This window comes from Anabrus simplex, chromosome 1, assembly GCF_040414725.1.
Source record: "Anabrus simplex isolate iqAnaSimp1 chromosome 1, ASM4041472v1, whole genome shotgun sequence".
Taxonomy (NCBI): Eukaryota; Metazoa; Arthropoda; class Insecta; order Orthoptera; family Tettigoniidae; genus Anabrus; species Anabrus simplex.
In genome coordinates this window covers 1,747,101,641-1,747,115,683 of record NC_090265.1, presented here as the reverse complement: position 1 = coordinate 1,747,115,683, position 14,043 = coordinate 1,747,101,641, and the positions used below count along the sequence as shown (strand labels likewise).

Sequence of the window (14,043 nt, the reverse complement as noted above, 5' to 3'; positions counted from 1 at the left end):
TGTATGTGTCGCCTTCGTCATCATTTCATCCTCATCACGACGTGCAGCTCGCCTACAGGCATTAAATCAAAAGACCTGCACCAGGCGAGCTGAACATGTCCTCGGACACTCCCGGCACTAAAAGCCATACGCCATTTCATTGTAACTCAGAAGTGAAATATGGTTTGCCACATTTATACAAGATCACCAATATATAAAAATGGTGGAGATGCCAAAAGTTAATTGCTAGTTCTCCCATAAAAAACTGCAGTTGTCATAGAAAATTTTAATAAAAATGATACTCAAATAATAAGGGTACAGGTTAATTATCCATAGGAAGAAACTACAAATGAAAATGTCTCAAAAGTTTGAACAGTGTACTTGCTGTGAATGACAGTATCTAGCAGAAGTCACAACAATCAGTTGTGAATAAACAAAGAGAGAGAAAAGTTTCAAGGAGGAAATATATTGTTTGGTATTTAAAAAACTAAATTCTAGTTGATATAATTTCTGATATTAAATTGTCAATGTTGTGGATGTTAAAATGCAATAATTTGATTTGATTCTGCTAGCTGTACCGAGATATTTGATGTTGATGCTTCAAGCACAGTTAAAAACAATTACAGAAGTAAGTTTAGATTCTGGAAATTAGTTTATTATTAAAAGCACAAGTATAAATTATTTTAAACAATGCAGAATAAATTACAAATCTATGTCCTTTAATATTTTTCATATATCTATATTCCTTTTATGGTGCAAAAGTTGTATAAAAATAAAACTTTTTAGAAATTTCTCAAATTAAAATAAATTAACTACATAACATCTTTACAATAATTATAAATGAACCTAACTAAGAAATATAACAATTTATTAAAATTTCAAATACAGGAAATTGAATTTTAAATGTTGCTTTTAGTGCGTAAAAGATTTTCAAGTTTCATAATCCAATAATAAGCAATATTATTTTAACAAAATAAAACAATGCATTAATAGAGAAACAAAATGAAAAACAATTTTTGCTGTTATAGAATAACTTGTCCACTGCTGAACAAGGAAGAGAATGTGCTGTTCCTGTAACCCTACCATCTGCAGCAGGCAGATGACCTCGCATTTGTTTATATCGGCCTACCATTGCTAACAATGCCTGTACATAGTTTTTGCACTTTTAAACACATCCTATTAATACTCATCGTATAAATATATTTTACAGAACAAAAGGAGCTCAAAGGAAAGCAAGCTTGGAAATTTATGTAACTATTTTCTGTCAGAAACCATGGGAAATATATTACAATCCCAGTATTTTCCTCAGGTATGTGGTAAGTACTCCACAGGATAATTATTAATCATACTCAGGGCAGTTGTGAAGTCCAGGATTTGAAACTCAACCCTCTAAATAGAAATACTTCCCAAGTTGAACACAATATGATTTAATGCAGCTGGCTATAATAGTGAACAATTAGCAAGTGAAGACGAAATCATAGAATACAAGTTAATTCAACTCGAATGAAATATTAGCAGTAGAGAAAAAATACTTTCCAATGACTTACCATCCTGAAAGGGAGGACTTCGAACTTTCATGAACTCCTGACTAAGTCTACCCAGTTCAGCTCTATAACTATCCACACGAGTTCTCAACCGAGGTCGTATTGAGGCCTCCACTTCTCTGACTTCCAGTTCCATTTGTTCAAGCTGAAAAAAAGAAATAGAATTACAAAAAAAACTGAATTCTTTCACATTCTTACTAGAAAACCACATGGAGAGAGGATTTGCTCAACTTACTAGTTCTTGGGCTTCTTCAATGTGTCTCTCAACATCCAAAACGAGAGTCTTCTTGTCAACTAGAAAAGAATAATTATGCTCAAACATACTGAAAAGCAACCAAAAGATGTTTTTGCAGTCTGTAAGATAAAGACGACATGCAGAAAAATGTTGAAGGGTATTTTCACAACTGTCACTAAAATAAATCATAACTGAAAAAAGAAAAGAAAAAAAAAGAGGACACCTCTTTGAGGAAATGATTACTATGGAATATGGATACCCTCTGATATCTTTACGACACAAATAGACCTTGCCAAACAAAAGGTTATGCAAGAAATTTGTTTCCATAATCACAAAAAATTAAGTAATGGGCACACTTCCATACAGATAAATATTAAATAAAGTGAATGGTAGAACTTGAGGAAAAGCACACCAGCATGACAGCTGCAGGCTCCCACACCTTCTGCTGCATGACCTTCTATTGCTAAGAACTTGTTTAGATCATACAAACTGGGGTTTATCATGACAGGTTTCTTTACAGCATACATACTAAGCAAAAAGAGGCATAAGGTATTAGACTTCATTTTGGGGGTGCGGGTGTGTTAATTCATCATAATTGGTTTATTTACAGGTTATATGCCCAGTAAAGTAAGGCATAAGGGGTTAGAATTAGTTTACTTAGGACTGTTTATTTAATCTGCCACTGCTGGTAATGATATCTGTGTTGAATTCTGGACTGATATATTGGATCAACTTCAACCAATGACAGTTGCTATTTATAAGAGTGGTATGGAAAATGTATAGTTTTGTTTCTGAAGGTGCTGGAGGGTTCTTGGCATTGGCAATGAACATATTACTCTCTTATGAGACATATGAGGTAATATTTATACATCCACCCTTCGAAATAATGTATTTATACTGGGGTGAGTTTCCTCTAAGTTTACCAAAGTTAACAAAGTCAATAATTTACAGTTGGGATGGCCAGTATAGAACACTGATTGACTACATAATCATGAATAAAGATGGTGGCAGATACACCAAAGATGTAAAGGTCATCCCTAGTGAAAGCATGGACAGTGACCACAGATTGTTGGTAGTAGACTTCAAACATAAGACTAATGAAACGCAGAAAATTATTATGAAAAAACCAAGGGTTAAAACTTGGAGGTTGCAAAAAGTCCAAATAAAGGAAGAATACAAACTAAGGATTCAACGGAGTTTGCCGAAGGGTGAAGTAACCAACATTAATGAAAAGTGGAAGGCCTTCAAAGACAACTTTGTGGGAGAAGCCAAAAACCTATGTGGAGTTACAAGTTCTATCAAAAGAAAAAAGGACACACCATAGTGGAATGATAGAGTGAAAACAGCGGTGAAAGAAAGAAACCAAATAAAGAAGGCACTGGACAAGGAAAAACAAAAAATAGGGACAAGAACGAAATGAACAAGAAATACAAAGACTTCAAGGAGTATACAGGAACAAGAAACTTGCTGTAAAGAACATTGTAAGGGAAGAAAAAGAGAAGAAATGGAATGAGTTTGCAGACAAACTGGAAGAGGACAGTAGAGGAAATATGAAATTGCTATATAGAGTAGTGAAACACAAGCGAAGGGATCAAGAGACCATAAAAGCAATAGAACGTGATGATGTAACTCTGGTACAAAAAGAGGGAGAAATTGAACAAGAACTCAAGATCTATTTCGAAAAGCTGCTGAATGGAGATTCAGAAAACATAACAACGGATACAGGAGAGCCAAAAGTCGAGGAACCACAACTGAACCACCAATTACATGGCTTGAGGTTGAAAATGCGCTCAAGAGCATGAAGAAAGGAAAGGAAGTGGGCATAGATGAACTAAGTGCAGATATGCTGAAAGCAGCAGGAATTCCAGGAATTCAATGGCTCTACAGACTGCTCAACAAGATATGGGAGGAAAATACTATTCCTGAGGACTGGAAGATGGGCATCAACGTACCTCTGTTCAAGAAAAGAAGCTGACGAAAATGTACTAATTATCGTGATATCACACTGCTGTCTCATGTCCTGAAAATATTGGAAAAAAATAATAAAGACCAGCATCAGAGATCCTGATGAATCAATTTTGGAAGAAGAGCAGTATGGTTTCAGACCAGGAAGGTCAACTACAGACCTTATATTTGCAATTAGGATGCTAATGGAAAAATACTGGAAGAAGAACAAGCCTTTATTTCTAATATTTTTTGGACATTGAGAAAGCATACGACAATGTACCAAGGGAAAGAATTTGGCAATGCATGAAATAATTTCAAGTGCGAGACATCACTGACATAGACAAAGTGAAAATGTTCTATAGTGGGAATAGAAGTTGTATTCAAGTAGGATGTGGTTTGTCGGACTGGTTTGAGACAAATAAAGGAGTGCAGCAGGGCAGCTCATTGTCACCACTTCTATTTATTATTGTGATGGATGTAGTAATGAAATCTATTAAGAGGAAAGAACATGGAGATATCAAAGCCTTCACATTTGCAGATGATCTTGCGATCTGGAGTGACTCAGAAGAGGAATTGGGAGAGAGAATGCAAAGCTGGAATGAGGAGTTTAAGAAATATGGTTTAAACATCAGCAAGACCAAGACGGCAGTGATGAAAGTGTATGGGGAAGGAGCAGAACCAATAGTCATGTTAAATGAAGCCCAACTGGACAGCGTTCCAGTTTTCAAATACTTTAGCATTCTATCAAATGACAACCTAGCAAAACATGAGGTGAACAATCGAATCAATAAGGCAACACAATTTTACCACCAGGAAAGACACCTGCTGTGGGATGAGCAAATACCCATGAAAACAAAAATGACATTGTACCAGTCCTATTATACACCAATTCTTTTTTTTTTTCCTTCTAGTTGCTTTACGTCGCACTGACACAGATAGGTCTTACGGCGATGATGGGACAGGGAAGGACTAGGAGTGGGAAGGAAGCGGCCGTGGCCTTAATTAAGGTACAGCCCCAGCATTTGCCTGGTGTGAAAATGGGAAACCACGGAAAACCATTTTCAGGGCTGCCGACAGTGGGGTTCGAACCTACTATCTCCCGAATACTGGATACTGGCCGCAATTAAGCGACTGCAGCTATCGAGCTCTACACCAATTCTTACATACAGTCTCAAAACCACAACAATGACCCATAGAGATCAACTCCAGGCAGCTGAAATGAAATTCCTATGCACTATGATCCAGAAAACCAGGAAAGACAAGATTAGGAATGAGAAAATTAGAGAATAAATAGGAATAGATGATTCTCTCCTCAATAAGATTCAGATATCAAGACTGAAAGGGTTTGGCCACAAGAAGAGGATGCCAGTTAATAGGACTGCAAGGAAGGAATCTGACAGAAATGTAGAAGGAAGACGACCCGTGGGAAGGCCACAAAGGAAATGGATAGATTTAGTTAAGAACGATGTATGGCTGAGATGTCATGATTGGGACAAGTTGGTGGAGGAGGAATGGTACAAGGACACGATGAGATGGAAGAGGCTCATATACCACACCTGGGAAACTGGAGATGGTTTAGGATGATGATGACTAGGACACAAATTTCTATGTCTTTTTTTTAAACCCTGGTCTCTTTTTATAAATAAGTTAAATTCAACACATTTCTAGTGTCTGTGAACACTATTATACAGTCTTTACTGGTCATATAAATGCATATTTTACTATATAATAATTAAGTCATATGTGACCAAAATACTATATAAAAGGAATGTCTGCTGATGGTCTGCTGTCTAAATAAAAATATCTTCTAACCTATTTTTGGATAGTACTTAAATATCTTTTGCACCATATTCCAAGTTTATGTGTCATATTTTAGTATTCTTCAGGGCATAAGTGCATACATATTTTCAGAATGATTAGTTCATAGAAAACCAAGTCCTATTTATTACAATATTATGCATACGTTTTGCCCTCTTAAATGCTTCCTCACCAAGATTCTCTACATCAACACTATGAAATACTAATTAACAGTATCATAACACACACATTAATAAACATTTTCATACGATGTACAGTACATCTCCGTAGCATAATGGTTAGTGCTATCAGTTTGCGTCCTCAATTGCCTGGTACTGCCAGAAATTTAAGGATGGCAGTAGGGCCAGTATGTGGTTAAACAGTACATGCAGCTCACCTCCAAGGGGGTATGCCTGAAAAGAGCTACACCATCGTAAGAAATATAAAGACACAGGTTTACTTACTTTATATGACACTGCATTAAAAAAGAGTCAAAAAAGGTTGAGAAAAGTTTAAAATACGAAACTGAAGGAATCATGTGTAGTTTTTATCTCTCTTTGATATTCTAGGCTAAAAACCTTACAAATAAATTTCTGGCATCTTAAGGTGAAATATCTCATTTCAAATATAGCATCATTTCATGTGAAATCAACCAGCCAAAGTGCAATTTTCATCACCATAATCATTTCAAATTTTAATGAAATTTGACATACATGTGGAATTACTGTATACAATGTATTAAAGGCATATTTGTATTATTTTTTGAGTAATTTATTTTATAACATCACCAAAACAGTAAGAATATCAGCTGCAGGCAAACACATTTTTATAAATAATGGCCTATTTAGGATAGGAAGTTTTATCAGGGCTTCATGACTACCTCTTGTCTTATTCTTCAAGCAATCGCTTCTTTGCAAAAAGAAAAAAAATCTCATTTTGATAGACATCTTCACAATTTTCCTTGCTGGTATGAAGTGATGACAATATGGTTTTTCACCTCAAGATAATTGACAAAAACCACCACCAATTAACACAAATGAAAAATATTTCCATACCAGCATTACTCGGCACTGATATGGACTAAGCAACAAAAGTCAACCCCTGCCTGTCGTAAGAGGCAACTAAAAGGGGCCCCAGGGGCTCTGTACTTTGGAGCGTGGGTTGGCGACCACGGGGCCCTTAGCTGAGTCCTGGCATTGCTTCCACTCACTTGTGCCAAGCTTCTCACTTTCATCTATCCTATCGGACCTCCCTTGGTCAACTCTCGTTCTTTTCCAACCCCGACGGTATTATGTACGGAGGCCTAGGGAGTTTTTCATTTTCATGCCCTTCGTGGCTCTTGTCTTACTTTGGCTGATACCTTCATTTTTCGAAGTGTTGAACCCCTTCCATTTTTTCTCTCTGATTAGTGTTATATAGAGGATGGTTGCCTAATTGTACTTCCTCATAAAACAATAATTACCACCATCATCTAAATTCATTAACATCTCTGTAGGCCAATCATAACCAGTACGATAAAACTCTATAAAACATAAATGATCAGAAATTATGTTCTGTATAACTTTTGTCATCAAGGTTTATAATTTTCATGTTCCCTATTGATGGCAATTATTGTAGATAAATGAAAATGAGATCATCATCATCATCAATGTCCCATTCCAGTCACCCAGGTGTGGTTAACAAGCCTTCTTCACTTCTTTCTGTCCTTCCACTTTTCCTGCTCCATTACTTCCGCCATATCCAATCCAGCTTCTCTAATGTCCTTCCAAATCTGATCCATCCACATTCGTCTCGGTCTTCCAACTGGTCTCTTTCTCTTAACTCTTTCCAATTCCCTTCTTGCTACCTGTTCCTCTCCCCATTCTTTTTACATGACCGAACCATCTCAGTCCTGCTTTCTGTATTATCTGTACTAAAGGGTTCTACATTTAGCTCTTCTCTAATTTTAATATTTTGAATTCTATCTCTTCTTGTCTTTTTAACCAATGTTATTAAAACTTTCATTTCTACTGCTTGGATCTTACTATCTAGTCTCTTATTAATTGCCAGCGTTTCTAGTCCGTATGTTACAACTGGTATGAAATATTGTTTATATAATGTTAATGTTGCTCTCTTGGGTACTCTGTCGTCCCATAAAAGCTCTCTGACTTCTTGATAAAATGTTGTACCTTTACTTATTCTGTTATTATATCATTGTTGATTTCATTACTTCCATTAATAATGCTACCCAGATATGTAAATGGTTCTATATTCTCTAACCGTTCTCTGTCTATGTTCACTTAGCTTCTCTTTTTCTCTTTTCCACAGTGCATGAATACAGTTTTCTTTTAACTAATTACCATTCCAAACTCCTTCACATTTTCATTCCAAATGTCCAGTCCCCTTTGTACTTCCTTTACTCCCTTTCCCCAAATCACTACATCATCTGCAAATACCAAAACATTCACTTCATCACTACTGATACTCTGTTTTACACATTTTATGATTTCATCCATCAATATAATAAACAATAATGGTGACAGTGCACTTCCTTGCTTGTCACCTTTTTTTTTTTGTATAAAATGTTTCAGAGTCACCACTCCCCACTTGTAAACTGCTTTTACTCTCATGATACATTTTTATCTTGTTAATTAATGATTTTAGTACATTCCTTTTCAGTAGGCATTCCCATACATGTTTTCTTTTAACTGTATCATAAGCTTTTTCCAAATCCAAAAATACGAAGATGAATTCCTTGTTCCTTTCCAGATGTATTTCCATTATCGTTCGCACTGTAAATATCAAGTCTATTGTTGATCTATTTCAGACTAAAGCCATATTGTTCTTCTTCTAACTGTGTTCCTATTATTATCCCTCAGTCTTTTGTCTATGACTTTTTCCATTATTTTTAGCCCATGTGATAACAGGGTTATACCTCTATAATTTTCACATTTCTTCCTATTTCCTTTTTTGAACAGTGGTACAATGCTTCTTTGTTGCCAATCTTCAGGTATCCTTTCATCCTTCCATATGGCACTGAGGGCTCTGTATAGCCACTGTAGTCCAATGCTTCCTGCTGCCTTAATCATATCCATTCGGAATTGCTAGGCGGGCAATAATTCCATTGTGGAGTTTTATCTCCCGTATGCAGTTATCAGACTGTGCCTCATAAATAGGCTTCTGATAAGCTCACCTGCATACACCCAGCGTCAGTGGGAAGGGTCTGACACATCCCACTCTGATGAGTCTAGTGTCAGACCTAAGATGAAACGCTGGTTAATAGAGCAAACGCCTGAAAAGCCTTACATCTGATATGTTTTTAATCATATCAGCATTAAATTCATCTTTTCCACTTGCTTTACCTTTGTCATTGCGTTCACTGCCCTTTCAAGTTCCAACCATGTTATCGGGTTCTCTTCTTTTTCTCCATCTACTATTTCCATTTTCTTATTTCCTTCTTCCTCCAAGCAATTATCCTCATTATAAAGTTTTTTAAAATACTCTGCCATCACCTGAACACCCTTTTCGTCATGTACTATGGATCCATCTTCTCTCTCTAATGCCTTGATTTTTTCTTGATTTATTCTTTTCAATTTTATTACTTTGTATAATAGTTTCTGATTTCCTCGACTATCTTGCCTAATTTTGTTCGTAAACTCTCCCCAACAGTTCTCTCCTTTTCTTCCTCGATACTCCTTTTTACTTGTAGTTTCAATCTTTTGTATTCCACATGTAACCTTTCTATCTTATTCTCATCCCTCTGATATGTTTTTTGCTTTTCCTTATCCATTTCTTTCTTCACCTTGTTCCTTTCTTTTATTTTTTATTTTTCTGTCCTTTCCCTTAACATTTGCTTTTGTTTTTCCACATACCTCAATTGCTGCTTCCACAAATGAATACCTGCTGGCAAAAACGTTGTAACCCACAAAATACAAATTTTTCAGGAGAGAAGAAAAACAAATAAACAAGCAAATTGTTTGTGAATGCTTATTCTGCCATTGACAATTACAGTAGTTTAAATGAGTTCACTAGTTATTAATGCATAATAATTTTGACAATGTGCAACTTTAAAATCAAGATATAAGAGATGATCGTTGGGACGTCTGTGCAAAAAGGTTGTAACTGTAACGGAAGTAGCACATTTTTGCAGGTTACAACATTTCAATCAATCAATCACTACTGATCTGCATTTAGGACAGTCACCCAGGTGGCAGATCCCCTATCTGTTGTTTTCCTAGCCTTTTCGTAAATGATCGCAAAGAAATTGGAAAATTATTGAACATTTCCCTTGGTAAGTTATTCCAATCCCTAACTTCCCTTCCTATGAACAAATATTTGCCCCAATATGTCCTCTTGAATTCCAACTTTATCTTCATATTGTGATCTTTCCTACTTTTAAAAACACCACCCAAACTTATTCGTCTACTGACGTCCTCCCATGCCATCTCTCCTCTGACAGCTCAGAACATACCATTTAATCAAGCAGCTCATCTCCTTTCTCCCAAATATTCCCAGCCCAAACTTTGCAACATTTTTGTAACGCTACTCTTTTGTCGGAAATCACCCACAACAAATCGAGCTGCTTTTCTTTGGATTTTTTCCAGTCCTTGAATCAAGCAATCCTGGTGCCTACACTGGAACCATACTCTAGTTGGGGTCTTACCAGAGACTACAGTAGAGTATGGTTTACACTATTGAAAATATTTATAGCTTTTAATATTATTTATTGTTTTTATGCTGTATAAAAATAATTAAACAAACCACGCTTCTACTTTGCAGTACGCATTGTTACAGCTTCCCATTGTTTAACAGAATTCACTGAACACCAGCAATGTTGTTGTGAGAATGTTTTGCAATGATGAATAAACATTACATTGTCACTTTACTTTGTCTTTAGGTTTTCATAAAAACATCGATATTTTTCACGAATGTATCGACACTTGTCTAGCAGATTAGCTTTCTTTTCCGCAGATACAGGCAATACCTCATTTAATGAATACAATAAGCAATCTGTAAAGAGAGCAAGACATATTTATATGCATAAACAGTATATATAATACATTATATAGTATATAATACAGTCAAGAATAAAAACTCCAATTACGCATTAAAATATAAGACATATGAATCTCCCATTAAACACGTTGACTTTCTTACATTGGTTCAAATTCCACTCCATTTCTTTTCCTTTACTGTTACCATCCAGTACAAGGTGTACCCCTTTCTTAGTTTCTTCATTCCTTTCCCATTTACTTCACTTAATCCAAGGATGTCGAATTTTCATATCTCCATTAGGTCAATCAATTCATTTTCCTTCCCATTCACTGTTACAATATTTATTGTTCCAAATCGGGTTTTGTTCTCTGATCTAACACATGCACAAATATCAGCATTACCATCATACTGGGCAACTGTAGCCATAGACTTGTCAATTCCATTTCCATTTTTAAACTTCCATCCGAGGCTTGTATTATAGTTGAAACCAAGTACAAATTTACTCATCTGCTGACCTGCAAAGCCTAACGCATCTGAGGATTTTCTTTCAGGGTTTCCTCCCTTAGCCTTTGAAGATCCCTCTTCTCCACAAGGCAGTGGTTTCCTCTTCTAATTTTCCCCAGAGAGGATGGGTTGCCTCATCCACCACCTTCGCCATTCCGAAGGTCTCCTTCTCTGCCTAAGATGCTGTTAAGGTCTTCACCCGTAACCCTGGGCATGGGTTCCACGTTATACCCTGTGAGACTGGGTCCCTGCCTGAACTTAGCTCCCCTTCACACTGGCCTACTAATGTGGATGCGCCAGACAAGAATTACTCAAGTGAAGGATAGGGAAGATGACCCTATTTTCTTTGAGCCAGGTTAATGGTTGCATATGATGCCACAACGAGGTAAACCACCTAATCTCTATTTGTCTGTACATTGCACAGAAATTTTTTAAAAATTGTATTACTGTATCGGTCGCGTCCACAGTAACAAGGAAATGCACGTTTTAACTTTCCGTAATTTCAGTCTGTCTGTACGTACGTACATACACACATCACAAGAAAACGGCTGAAGAGATTTTAATGAAAATTGGTATATAGAGTTGGGAAATAAGTCGCTAATATCTAGGCTAAAAATAATTTTATTCATGCTGAGTGAAATGGTAGTTATGGGGAAGGACTAAAATTCACTCTCAAATATTTATGTTATTAGTGGTCCTATCGATAAATATTACATAACTAACGTTATATAGTATTAAACTTCCGATCATTTACGTCTCGTATATTTTTACCGTACCAGCTATGATAACAGTTATTCATAAATTTGGATTTTTGTTGCCTAGTCCGTATCAGAGCCGAGTGACGAGAAAATGAGTACACAGAATTTAATGAAGATCGGTATGTAAAGTTGGGAAATAAGGAACTACAGTCTACATTATAAATAATTTTATAAGACGCTATAATATCACAGATTCGAAACAAAACTAAATGTAAAGGCATACAATATAGAAAGCTCATAAAACTGATAACAATCACACTACAATGACCACTGATTATTGTGATGTCCAGATAGAGGAGATGACTAATATTTTAAAATTTACCTATGATAACGTCATTTACAATAAGATACAAAAGTTGAAAACTAGAAAAAAGGATGGAATTGATAAGATTTCTGAGGATATACTAAATATAATGGGTTGGGATATAGTATCATATCAGAAGTACTTATATAATCACTGTTTGCATGAAGGAGCTATACCAAGTGGAGAGTTGCTATAGTACCCCCTGCATATAAAGGAAACGGTGATAGACGTAAAGCTGAAAATTACAGGCCAGTCAGTTTGACATGCATTGTGTCTAAGCTTTGGGAAAGCATTCTTTCTGATTATATTAGACATGTTTGCAAAATTAATAACTGGTTCGATAGAAGGCAATTCGGGTTTAGGAAAGGTTTTTCCACTGAAGCTCAACTTGTTGGATTTCAGCAAGGTATAACAGACATCTTTGATTCAGGAGGTCAAATGGACTGTATCGCGATTGGGCTGTCGAAGGCATTTGATAGGGTGGATCACTGGAGACTACTGGCAAAAATTAGTACAATTGGACTAGACAAAAGGGTGACTCAATGGGTTGCTATATTTCTAGAAAATATAACTTAGAGAATTGGAGTAGGTGAAGCTTTATCTGACCCTACAATAATTAAGAGAGGAATTCCTCAATGCAGTATTATTGGACCTTTATGTTTTCTTATATATTTAAATGATATAGGTAAAGAGGTGAAATCAGAGTTAAATATTTTTGTGGATGATGTTATTCTGTATAGAGTAATAAATAAGATACGAGATTGTGAGCAACTGCAAAATGACCTTGATAATGGTATGAGATGGACAGCAGGCAATGGTATGATGATAAACGGGGTTAAAAGTCAGGTTGTGAGTTTCTCAAATAGGAAAAGTCCCCTCAGTTTTAATTACTGCATTGATGGGGCGAAAGTTCCTTATCAATCAATACTGATATGCATTTAGGGCAGTAGATGGCAGATTCCCTATTTCTTGTTTTCCTAGCCTTTTCTTAAATGATCACTGTAAGTACCTATGTGTTAAAATAAAAAAATATCTACATTGGAGTAATCACATAAATGGGATTATAAATAAAGGGTACAGATCTCTGCACAGGGTTATGAGGGTGTTTAGGGGTTGTAGTGAAGTATGATTCCAGTGTATGGGACCCTCACCAGGATTACTTGATCAAAAAGTGGAAAAAATCCAAAGAAAAGCAGCTTGATTTGTTCTGTGTGATTTCCGACAAAAGAGTAGCACTTCAAAAATGTTGCAAAGTTTTGGTTGGGAAGACTTGGGAGAAAGGAGATGAGCTGCTCGATTAAGTGATATGTTTAAATTTAAGAAACAATATTAGGTTTATGATCTACCCAATCAATACACATCACTTTACAAGTGAAAACTATTTAATATAAAAACATGTTGAACATATTTTGGGACATGTTTCTTCTCTATTTGAGACTTATTCAGCCATAAAATCACATGGTAGATTACAAAACTCATTGTTCAGAAATTGAAAAAAAAATGGAAGAACCCAAGCCTCCTTAATAACTATTTCAGATACCCTAAAGATCTAAAATACACATTATTTACACAAAATTGTCCTCACTTCTTGCAAAAACTTTTGTTATCTTCAATTTATAATTGAAATATAACTAGAAATATGGCATGCCAGCCATAACGTCTTCATAACAGAATACAATGTTCATTGTTGCTGTCTACTAATTTAAAACTGAAATTTCTTTATGAACTGTTGACAAAACACTGAAGACAAAAGTAAACATTATTTAATAAAATAGTTTAACACTTCTTGCAAACAATCTTTCTTCAATATTAAATCTGAATGACCTTACTTGAAAATGTGACAAGCAGTGTTGGTATCTGGTAGTTTCTGTGTAATGACTGAGAGAGATTGAAATTCTGGCCTCGGAGTAGGAATGGGACCAAATCCACATCAGAACATTTAAAAACTTTAACTTGTTTGGAAATTTCTTTCAAAATTAAGCTATTTTGATAGAAGAAATC

The 14,043-nt window shown here is 35.7% G+C and overlaps 1 protein-coding gene across 1 annotated transcript in view; it reads right to left on the bottom strand.

Moving 5' to 3' along the window:
• Vti1a (Vesicle transport through interaction with t-SNAREs 1a) overlaps positions 1 to 14,043 on the bottom strand; it is a 67,588-nt gene that overhangs the window by 30,154 nt on the left and 23,391 nt on the right. The window contains exons 2-3 of the mRNA XM_067155148.2: positions 1,759 to 1,817; positions 1,527 to 1,668 (exon numbers count right to left, since the gene is read on the bottom strand). Of these exons, the coding sequence (XP_067011249.1) occupies positions 1,527 to 1,668; positions 1,759 to 1,817 (201 nt within the window). The remainder of the gene's footprint in view (positions 1 to 1,526; positions 1,669 to 1,758; positions 1,818 to 14,043) is intronic.